Genomic DNA, 10,228 nt, shown 5'->3' on the forward strand with positions numbered 1-10,228 from the left:
GACCAATCACCGTGCACCACCGGAGGAGCGAGAGCGCCCATTGGTCCGCAGGATGGGGGACACTGACGCCGCCGCGCCGCCATGTTGGCAGAGGGCGGAAGTTGTTCCGGGCGGCGCGGGTGAGTGGGGTGTGACATCCTTGAGCCTCTGTCACATTTGCCATGGCTTAGGGAGAGCGGGATGTGTTTCAGCGGGACACGGGGAGCTCTGGCGTCGCTCTGAACCACCCATCTCTCCGAAGGCCGCTGCCGTGTCCGTGGGATGAGCCAGCTGCCGTCCGGCGCCTTGCTGGCACTCATGGGGCTGCTCTTCGCCAGGACCATGGCCTGGACATCCAGCGGGAAAACGCACGCGGAGCTGGTCAACAACCTCTACAGTGAGTCCCGGCAGCATCCGCTGGAATGTCAGTGTACGGATATTTAGCGGCACACCGTGTGACACGGCTCACTCGGAAGGGTTGGGGTTAATGTTCCTGAATTTCGGCATTTGCCCTAGTCTGAACTCGTTCTATTTATAGTTGGAAAGAAGGTGTTATGCCAGAAGGGGCAGGAAAGCCTCTCCACACCTTCCTTCGGAAGTGTGTGGCGCCCTTTAAAGTGTTGCAGCTCGGTGTCCCGGACATCCATGCTGCGCCTCCAGCTCTGCCCGTGGGCTGGAGTGGTGCCCGGTGCTCTCGCTCCGCTCCGCTCCGGACAGCGGGCTGGAACACACATAAAAACAGCTGTAAACTTCCCCAGAATTCCCGCAGAAAGGTGTGAAGGGATGTTGGATCTCTCTGCAGTCATGGCCCTTGAGTTCACTGCCGAAACCTGAAGCGGAGTCTCCTTTTCCTGCCGTGAAATGTGATTCCATTTCAGTCCCGTAACACTTGTCAGTGCCTGAGGTGTTGTGGATTTGGGTGGCCACCCTCTGGAGATGGGCTGGTAGCTGGGCCCCTAGTGGGAATGGGAAAGGATATCCTTCCATCAGCATTTGGTTTGCTGTCTCTCTTAGATCCCTCATTAATTCCCCCAGATCCATGAACTCCCTGAAGTGTGCTTCCCCTTTCAAATCTCTTGCTGGAATGCTGAGGTTTTCAGTCCTGCCTGTCTCCCTTTTCGTTCCTTCCCAGAAAAAGGAATCATTAAGTCTCAGCGAGTCTTCGATGTGCTGCTGGCTACAGACAGAGGTCACTACATCAAGTATTTCCCATACATGGATTCTCCTCAATCCATTGGTGAGTCAACTCTGTCAAAACATCTGCTGTCACGAGGGCACAAGGTGCCTTGGCATGTGCTCCATGGTGTTGTTGTGGAATCCCTATCCCTGGAAGTGTCCAAGCCCAGGTTGGATGGGCCTTGGAGCAGCCTGGTCTAAGGCAATGTGTCCCTGTCCATGGCAGGGACTAGGAATGGATGAGTTTTAAGGTCCCTTCCAACCCAAATCATCCTGTCATTCTGTGAAAGGAGACAATTCCTATTTTTATGGGATGGTAGAGTAGAATTAAGGACTGTTCCCATTGGGAATTTTACTGCTTATCAAATAACTTGTGTCACCCGTTTCCTTTTAGGCTACAAGGCTACGATCAGCGCCCCACACATGGTAAGGTGAAAACTCACTTCCAACAGAAATTGAGGGAATTGTTTCTTTCTCTTTTTATATTTATTTTTCCTTCAAGTAGAAAACTGAAACATCCCATGGACATAATTATCCTGCTTGTTTCTTTAGGGATTTTCCTTTTTAGTAGGAGTTTCCCCTATATTCTTTGACTTGCTTTAAAAGTGTGCTTCGATGGGAATTCCATGCTGTCCCTTTTTTTGCATGAGACCTTTTTTCCCTCTGTTTCACATCTAATTCCTAAGCCCCTGCCTAAATGATGTGCTACAAAAGATCTTCCAGGTCTGACACTTGAGTTTTGCTCTGGAAGTGTCAGGCACGAGGCCAGGTGTGCTGTGATTTAAATTAGAAAACAAGGAAAATCATTGGAAGAGGATTCTAACCCCAGGATGCTTGCCACTTCCTTTGTCCTGGGTGTCCCTGTAGCACGCCCATGCACTGGAGCTGCTCAAGGATCAGCTGGTGGAAGGTGCAAAGGCGCTGGATGTGGGATCTGGGAGCGGATACCTCACCGCGTGCTTCGCCAGGATGGTGAGCTCATGGCACTCTTATTCCCAGTCTGCCAAGCACATCCCTTAATTAGCTGTAAAAACAGGGATTGCTCAGCCTTAAAACCAAGGAAGGGGCATAGTGCTTGCACCTCCTTTTCAGAACCTCTTCTCTGCAGTTTCTTCCTGGAAATTCCCCAATTCCCACTGAAACCTGCCCTGTCTCTTCTGTATGGGAGGCATCAGGTGTTAGACTGATGTTCTTTCCAGATTGGCCCGACGGGAAAAGCTGTGGGTGTGGAGCACATCAAGGAGCTGGTGCACGAATCCATCCGGAACGTCCAAGAGGATGATCCCACGCTGCTCAGCTCCGGCCGTGTGAAGCTCGTGGGTGAGCTCCCTGCAATCCAGGCATTTTTTCCTTGCCTCTGCTCCTCTAAGTCCTTTCCAGTCTGTTGATGCTTTGAGTTGTTATGGCAACCAGTCTTCCCTGTGTGTTTTCTCTCTGTAGTTGGAGACGGCAGGCAGGGATACCCCGAGGAGGCGCCTTACGACGCCATCCACGTGGGAGCAGCCGCAGCCACCGTCCCCAAGGAGGTGAGTGGCCGTGCTGGGTGTCCCTAGAGAAAATGAGGGAACTGTTGGAAGCTGTTTCCCATTGTCTGTGGGGCTGTTTTTGCCTCTGCTGAGAGGGATTTCTCCGTGCTGCAGCTACTGAAGGAGCTGAAGCCGGGCGGGCGGCTGATCGTGCCCGTGGGGCCCGAGGGAGTGAACCAGGTGCTGATGCAGTACGACAAAACCAGCGATGGGCACATCGTGGAGACCCAGCTCATGGGCGTCATCTACGTCCCTCTCACAGACAAGGAGAAGCAGTGGCCTCGGTAAAATCTGCTCTTCCCTGAGGAACACTCCTTCCTCTCCCTCTGAGCTTGCTCTCCTTGGCTTTGCTGACCGAGTCCTGGATCCTTGGCAGATGCTATTTGTGGGGAAAGAAAAAAAAAGGAGACAACAACTTGGCAAAGTAGGGGGTATCTTCTGTTTGATAGAGCTTGCAGAGTTTTATTGCCTCTTTCTCTGGAGCCTGTGTGTGTTTTTAAATTCCACGTGGTGCTGGTATAGAGCTGAGGGAGTAGTAACTGCTGGTTTTCCTTTGCCTCAGGGATGACCTCTGACACATGGATGGATATCTCTAAAAGCACGTCAGAAACCTCATGAGAGGGACTTAGGCCTGTAGATGGTCAGTATGGTTTTGCTTTTCAATGGAAATTTAATCAATGGATAAAGGGAAGTTCTGCTTCAGAGGAGCTCGTTCTGGAGGGGTGGAGAACAGGGACAGGACATTGGGAGGTTCTTGGAGGTCCTGGCAGCTTCCAGGGAGTGGATCCAGACAACTGCAGCTGTCCTCTCTGATAAACTCGAGATAACATCAATTCATAGAGAATTCCAAAAGCAGACAGGAATACCTAAAGCTTCACTAAAACCACTTTAATATCGACTACTCTGCCTAATGCTTGGCGAAAATAAGTCGCACTTAGTGTCTCGGAGCAGCAATGTACCTTGATTTGTCAATTTTTTAAATATGGGAGCATGTTCTCTTCCTGCCTGCACTAATTCAATGATGGGCACCAACACTGGATTTTGAGGTCATGAAAAATGCTCTTTTTCTGTTTGGGATCTTGAAAAATGCTCCTTTCTGGACTTCTCCCTCTTTGGGATTACAAAAAACGCGCATTGGCTTTTCTGATATTTGGGTTATGAAAAAATGCTCACGTTTCGGCTTTCCCGACGTGTCGCTCCCGCAAGGGGGTGACTGAGGAGGCTCGGTGAGGTGTGGACCAGTTCTGAAGGGAGAAACTGCTCGGAGGTTAAATAAATAAACACGCTCTCACTTCTCCACCGCCTCCTCCCGCGCCCTCACGACCCGGAGCCGTGGGGGGGGCTGGGGGGGCGGGGAACGGGACGGGGGCCCCGGGGGGCGTGGCCTGGCGGCGCCGGCCCGCGCTGATTGGCTGCGCCGCCCGGCGCAGCGCGATGCGTCACGGCGTGCGGCGCGCGGTGTGGCCGGCGTGGGTGCGCGCGGCGGGCAGCGGGATCCGGCCGCCGCCCCGCGGGGATATGGCCGAGCCGGGACCCGGCCCCAACCGAGCCCGGGAGGAGGAGCCAGGCCCCGCCGGCAAGGAGGAGGAGGCGGCGCCGGCTCCTAAGAAGCGGCGCCTGGCGGGCGGCGAGCGGTACGTGCCGCCGCCGCGGAAGCTGAACACCGGCGTGAGCTTCGGCGCCGAGCACTTCGCCGAGACCTCGTACTACTTCGAGGGCGGCCTGCGCAAGGTGCGCCCCTACTACTTCGACTTCCGCACGTACTGCAAGGGGCGCTGGGTGGGCCGCAGCCTCCTGCACGTCTTCGGCACCGAGTTCCGAGCGCAGCCCCTCGACTATTACCGCGCCGCCGCCCGCGCCGGCCGCCTGCGCCTCAACGAGGAGCCCGTGCGGGACCTGGACATCGTGCTCAAGGTGGGCGGGCCCCGGGGTGGGCGCGCTCCCGTGGGCATCGTGGGCAGAGCCCGGCCTGCCCCAAGCCGTGAGCATCACCCCGTGAGCTGCGTGGTTAGATAACGCAGGGCCGGGAGTTGGGACTCGATAATCCTGGTGGGTTCCTTTTAATTCGGGAGCTCCTGGGGAGTCCCTGCACCACTGGTTTTGGGGATATGTGTCTCCTACAGCCCCACGCGTGTCCCACAGCTTCCTTGGCCCTTGGGAACGGGAATGGGCAGGTTATTGGATTTGCGTGGTGACACACGCACTTATTAAATCCGGGGTGCCAGGAGAAAGAGGCTTTCATTCTTCTCCCACAATGTCAAGTCCCTGTTGTTTGTGGCCGGGTGGGTGGTTGCACGAGCTGGATTCAGGCTAATTGTCCATATCCCTTCCAGAACAACGACTTCCTCAGGAATACTGTGCATCGGCACGAGCCGCCAGTCACGGCCCAGCCCATCCGCATCCTGGCAGAGGATGAGGAGGTGGTGGTGGTGGACAAGCCTTCATCCCTGCCCGTCCACCCGTGTGGCAGGTTCCGGCACAACACGGTCATCTTCATCCTGGGCAAGGAGCACGGCCTGCGGGAGCTGCACACCCTGCACCGCCTGGACCGCATGACCTCGGGCGTGCTCATGTTCGCCAAAACCGCGGCCGTGTCCAAACGCATCGACGAGCAGGTCCGGCAAAGGCAGGTGAGGGCTTGGAGCTGCTGCTGCTGCTGCACTCTCCTGGAGCAGGTGTGCTCCAAAGTCAGCCAGATTTGGGCTTTAGATGAGCTCAAATTCCCCAGACAACTTATGGTTGTGTTGCTGTTCTGATCTGTTGGTGCTTCTCATTGGAAGGGAGCTCCTAAAAAATGAATTTAATTTGGTAATACTAGATTGATAATATTAGATTGAAAACCCTAAAAATTTAATTTCATTTGCTGATATCAGGTTGAGAGGGATCTCCTAAAAATTTAGTTCAATGTGGTAATTTAATTAAATTTGGTAATACTGGACTAACAGGGGTCTCCTACAAATTTAATTGAGTTTGGTAATATTAAACTGAAAAGGGTCTCCTAAAACTTTAATTGATTTTGGTAATTTTAGGTTGAAAGTAATCTCCTAAAAATTTAAATTATTTCAGTAATAGTGGGTTGAAGGTGATCTTCTTCCCTAAGGGGTTGTCCCATGGGACTGTCCAAACTTACTGGGATCGTGCAAACCAGTTAGAGATGAGATTTCTTTCTGGGTGGACACATGTTAACTATTCACTACTTTTGTAATTTTAAAATTCCCATTTTTCCAGAGTCTCGTGATCCGAACAAAACTTTTTCCAGGATTTGGCTTCAGGGCTGTGAGCCAGAGGCTGTGGAGAGACAGCTCCTGAATTTAATACAAGGCGTCTAAGCCAGGCTTTTCTGTTCTTGATTCCCCAAGTAGCTGGGGGAAATTCGGCTTTAAGTAGCTGGTTTAATTTTTTTCCCTTTCATGTTGTAATAAATTGTGTTTTATTGAGGGGAGAAGGAGGAGGAGCAAGGCTGGAGCTTGGGTGTGTTTTCCACTCTGTTTCCTGAGACTTCCTCTCATGTCTCCTGGCAGCTGGAGAAGGAGTACATCTGCCGGGTGGTGGGGGAGTTCCCGGAGCACGAGGTGGTCTGTGAAGAGCCCATCCTGGTGGTTTCCTACAAGGTGGGCGTGTGCCGTGTGGATCCCAAGGGGAAGCCCTGCCAAACCCTTTTCCAGAGGCTCAGCTACAACGGCAGCAGCAGTGTGGTGAGGTGTCTGCCACGCACGGGCCGCACGCACCAGATCCGCGTCCACCTGCAGTTCCTGGGCCACCCCATTGTCAACGATCCCATCTACAACATGGAGGCGTGGGGCCCCGACAGGGGAAAGGGTGGCAAGATCGGGAAGACGGATGAGGAGCTCCTGAAGGCATTGGTAGAGGAGCATCGTTCCAAACAGAGCCTGGAGGTCTTGGGTATTGGGGAAGAGGACTTGAACTGCAGCAGTGAAAGTAAAGACTGTGGGAATTCAGGTGACTGCACAAAGTCTGTGGAGGCTGATCCTATAAATGGGAGTTCCTGCCCTGCCGAGGACAAGAAGGATCCAGAGAGGGACGACGTAGCAGCTTGTCCACTGAACTCTGATATCAACCTGGAAATGCTTGATAAGGACAAAGAGCTCAGTTTGTGTGGGAATCAGGATGGGCAAGCGGGGGAGAAGGGTTGGGAAGAGAAGGACCCTTTGTGTGTGGAGTGCAGGACAAGCAGGCGGGACCCGTCTCCCAAGGAGCTGGTGATGTTCCTGCACGCCCTGCGCTACAAGGGCACGGACTTTGAGTACTGCTCCAGCATGCCCGAGTGGGCCATGGAGGACTGGGAGGAATGACCAGGACACCTGGCACCTGCGGGCACTGCTGGCCGGGACAGCGGCGTGCAAAGACCAAAGATTGACTTTTCATTGTGGTTGAGGTGTACCAAGTGTGCCTTGAGCTGAGGTGGGGCTGGAGAACTATCCTGGTTCCCACAGATAAAAATGAGCAGGGAAACAAGGCTAAAACAAGAGTTTTATGTTGCCCCTCAGTGGACTGGCACTTGAGGGCAGCAAGGACCAAAGTCTGCTTGGCACAGGCAGCTTTGCCTTCACCTCAACGGATTCTGGGTCAATTATCCATATGGATAAGGGAGTGCATGCACTAAAAGTTGAAAACTGATTTTTCTTTCAGCCTGCCGTGTTCTTGTGTCTTACAGTAAGAGCTGCTGGATGTCATGTCATAAAAAAAATGGTTTTACTATATTTTATTGTCAGATTGATTTCAAAATTACAAGATTACTCCTGAGAACACTGTGAGGTAAAACCAGAACACTGTGATCTGTTTTGTGCCTGCTGTTTGTCAGCAAAATCCACTTGCCTTTGAAATTACCAATATACATTCAAATAATTACTTAATTTAGTAGTTCTGGGTGCAGGCATTTGGCTTGATTTTGGAGGTACTGTTCCCCAGATTTTGTCTTGAAGAGATTTTTGAATACTTCAGGATGACAGTCGGCTTTCAAGAAAAAAGCAGTGTTATGAAGCATAAGACTTTTTAAAAATAATTTTATATGAATGATAAATATCACCGTAGTTCTTATTTTCATCAATGTTTACACAGTTGTTTCTTGGATTCTGGGAAGGTTTTTATATTAATTCTGGAGATGTCAGGTTGGCTAGCCCACAGGAATTAGTGCCTTCATCCTAAAATCACTTGATGATGTCACTAGAGTCAGGACATGGCTGCCAAATCACAAAAAACCATTGCTTGCTTCCAGTAGGCCAAAAGAGCCAAGTGATATATTTTTCTGCTGGATAATCCAGATAACGTTGAATATTTCCGTAAAAATTCACTCAGGTTTGAGCATTGCTCTTCCACATCCTGTCAATGGTTTCATGATTCTAATTTAATTCCAGATATTTAGAGATGATGCTGAAAATCAACATTATCCAAATTTTTGATGCATTGGAATAGACTTTTCATGGAAATAAATGGAACTTGGGCACCTTCAGTGTATGAAAAAGGGTGGCTGGAGCTGTTACTGGATTTGGGTGCAGGGGAAAAGAGGGGGGATTAGGGGATGACAGTTAAATTGGACTTTGATGTGTCCCAAGTTATGCTGGGAGGTTTTTGGTAAGAAATTTCTGTTACCAAAAAAAGGCTCTGGCAGGGGTTTTCCTGACTGAGATTGGGGCCAGAGGGCCTGATGAGAAACTGGAGCTCAGCACTGCTTTTCCCTCTTTTTTTTCTGGAATAATGGCTGCAGTTGGCAACTTCTAATTTCCTGGTCAATAAACCCATGGGCTTCTGTTTCCAAGATTCTTTGAAGAATGAAAATTGAGGATGTATTTCACAAGGATCCTACCTCAAATTGCATTTTATTTAATTGTATTTTATTTAAAGTCAAAGCAGTGTTTGATGTTTTGTTAGCTGGGAAAATATTGCTGTTGGAGATGCCCTGTGCTAAGTTCCCATCTGAGATTGGGTCTGAGGTAAATCCTGGATCCTGGCTGTGGGCATGAAGTTTTCCATACAAAGTGTAGGTTCTGGAAGAATTCCTTTCTTTAGTATCCCTCTACTTGGACATGCCTTAACAGTGCTGGGTTAGGTTTGGACTTGATCTTGAAGGTCTTTTCCATCCTAGACAATCTTATAATTCTGTCTTTAGCAAGAGAATATCGATCTCACTGTGCTAAAGCACTTTTCCATACAAATAAACCCTCCTGGCAAACTTCCCTGTGCAGGACTGACTGGAATTGGCCCCTAAACACTCACCTTCCACACAGTGATTCTTGTCCAGTTGTGTTTTAACCCATACATTGTGGTTGGGAACCTTTTGTGAGGCTGCACCCTCTACTTCCAGGCCTCTGATTCCAGATTTTTTTTTTTTTAAGTGGACCATGGATGGCTTAGGCAGAGAGGAAAAGTTTTCCTGTATCTTGTCAATACACTGGTTTATGCTTCTTTAAATTGCTGTAACTTGATGGAAGGCAAAGCCAAATTCAGTAATTACTTATCTGAAGAGAACTTGATGTAATTTCCGGTGTGTGGCTGGGACCTTAAAACCCATCCAGTCCCACCCCCCTGCCATGGCCAGGGTCACCTTCCCCTATCCCAGATTGCTCCAGCCTTTGTCCAACCTGGCCTTGGACACTTGCAGGGATGGAGCAGCCACAGCTTCTCTGGACAACTTGTGGCAGGATCTTCTCACCCTCCCATGGAAGGATTTCTTCCCAATATCTCATCTAAATTTCCCCTTTTCCAGTTCAGAGCCATTCCACCTTGTCCAAACTCCATCTCTTGGAGGGTTTTTAGGCACTGGAGGGGGCTGTAAGGGTTCCCTGGAGCCTTCTCTTGTCCAGGCTGAACAATCCCAGCTGTCTCAGCCTTTCCTCTTCTTCCATCTCTCTAATTCTTACTCAAAGCTTTCATGAAGGACCCAGACAGCTCAAATAGGATGCTTTTTTGGGATCCCAGAGGAGGCTGAGATTAAAGGGATTTGTTCCCAGTGTCACAGCTGGAAACTCTGCAGCAGAGCTGTGTTCTGAGGAAAGGAGGTAAGTCAGGCTAACCCATGGAGAAGGCACCACAGGAAGCTGGATACTGGATGAGACCCTTCAATCCCTCGGGACACTCTGTCCTGTCTGTGACCCCTAAATTCCTTGGGACACTATCCTGGGTGACCCCTGGATGCCTCATGGCACTCTGTCCTGGCTGTGACCCCTAGAATCTTTGGGACATTCTATCCTGTCTTGTGACCCTAAATCCGCAGGATGCCGTGTTCCGGGTGCCACCTCCGCTTTTCTTTCTCCCCATATGGACTGAAGGGAGAGGCAGAAGGGTGATGTCCCCTTGGATGTGTGGGGAGGAAAAAAAAAAATTTCCCGTTCGACGAGGATGGGATTCGAACCCACGCGTGCAGAGCACAATGGATTAGCAGTCCATCGCCTTAACCACTCGGCCACCTCGTCACAGCGACTACTGCTTCACCGGATCTATAAGGAAGTATATCCACCGCCTCCACCATCTCCCCCCACCTGCCGTTCCCCTGTGCGGCGGCGCCGCTTACGGCAGTCCTGCACGGGCAC

At 50.9% G+C, this 10,228-nt stretch overlaps 2 protein-coding genes and 1 non-coding gene across 4 annotated transcripts; 2 read left to right on the plus strand and 1 right to left on the minus strand.

Moving 5' to 3' along the window:
- The first annotated feature begins 120 nt into the window (after positions 1 to 120).
- Positions 121 to 3,978, plus strand: LOC134044875 (protein-L-isoaspartate(D-aspartate) O-methyltransferase-like). Of its 2 annotated transcripts, XM_062494361.1 has the most exons (8): positions 121 to 376; positions 1,112 to 1,216; positions 1,550 to 1,581; positions 2,023 to 2,127; positions 2,355 to 2,475; positions 2,596 to 2,681; positions 2,796 to 2,965; positions 3,244 to 3,978. In XM_062494361.1, exons 1-8 carry the CDS (start codon positions 262 to 264, stop codon positions 3,254 to 3,256), a joined length of 747 nt encoding a protein of 248 aa, XP_062350345.1. In that variant the 5' UTR covers positions 121 to 261; the 3' UTR covers positions 3,257 to 3,978. The 2 variants fall into 2 exon arrangements, with proteins under 2 accessions (XP_062350345.1, XP_062350346.1); XM_062494362.1 differs by lacking the exon at positions 2,023 to 2,127.
- Positions 3,979 to 4,115: 137 nt separating this feature from the next.
- Positions 4,116 to 7,911, plus strand: RPUSD2 (RNA pseudouridine synthase domain containing 2). The gene is made up of 3 exons (XM_062494711.1): positions 4,116 to 4,595; positions 5,015 to 5,311; positions 6,203 to 7,911. The coding sequence occupies exons 1-3, from the start codon at positions 4,116 to 4,118 to the stop codon at positions 6,992 to 6,994; spliced, it is 1,569 nt and encodes a 522-aa protein (XP_062350695.1). The 3' UTR covers positions 6,995 to 7,911.
- A 2,118-nt stretch (positions 7,912 to 10,029) lies between these two features.
- On the minus strand, positions 10,030 to 10,111 carry TRNAS-GCU (transfer RNA serine (anticodon GCU)). The gene has a single exon. It is a non-coding gene; the product is annotated as a tRNA-Ser (tRNA).
- Positions 10,112 to 10,228: the final 117 nt, after the last annotated feature.

The sequence above is a fragment of the Cinclus cinclus genome, chromosome 6, assembly GCF_963662255.1.
Source record: "Cinclus cinclus chromosome 6, bCinCin1.1, whole genome shotgun sequence".
NCBI classification, from domain to species: domain Eukaryota; kingdom Metazoa; phylum Chordata; class Aves; order Passeriformes; family Cinclidae; genus Cinclus; species Cinclus cinclus.

What these genes read in the sequence shown, in the direction of transcription:
- RPUSD2 (XM_062494711.1), top strand. Translation starts at nt 4,116, where the DNA reads ATGCGTCACGGCGTGCGGCGCGCGGTGTGGCCGGCGTGGGTGCGCGCG. An exon ending in ACCTGGACATCGTGCTCAAG is followed by an intron (nt 4,596 to 5,014) that starts GTGGGCGGGCCC and finishes TATCCCTTCCAG; the next exon opens with AACAACGACTTCCTCAGGAA. An exon ending in AGCAGGTCCGGCAAAGGCAG is followed by an intron (nt 5,312 to 6,202) that starts GTGAGGGCTTGG and finishes GTCTCCTGGCAG; the next exon opens with CTGGAGAAGGAGTACATCTG.
- LOC134044875 (XM_062494361.1), top strand. Translation starts at nt 262, where the DNA reads ATGAGCCAGCTGCCGTCCGGCGCCTTGCTGGCACTCATGGGGCTGCTC. An exon ending in GGATTCTCCTCAATCCATTG is followed by an intron (nt 1,217 to 1,549) that starts GTGAGTCAACTC and finishes GTTTCCTTTTAG; the next exon opens with GCTACAAGGCTACGATCAGC. An exon ending in CAGCCACCGTCCCCAAGGAG is followed by an intron (nt 2,682 to 2,795) that starts GTGAGTGGCCGT and finishes TCCGTGCTGCAG; the next exon opens with CTACTGAAGGAGCTGAAGCC.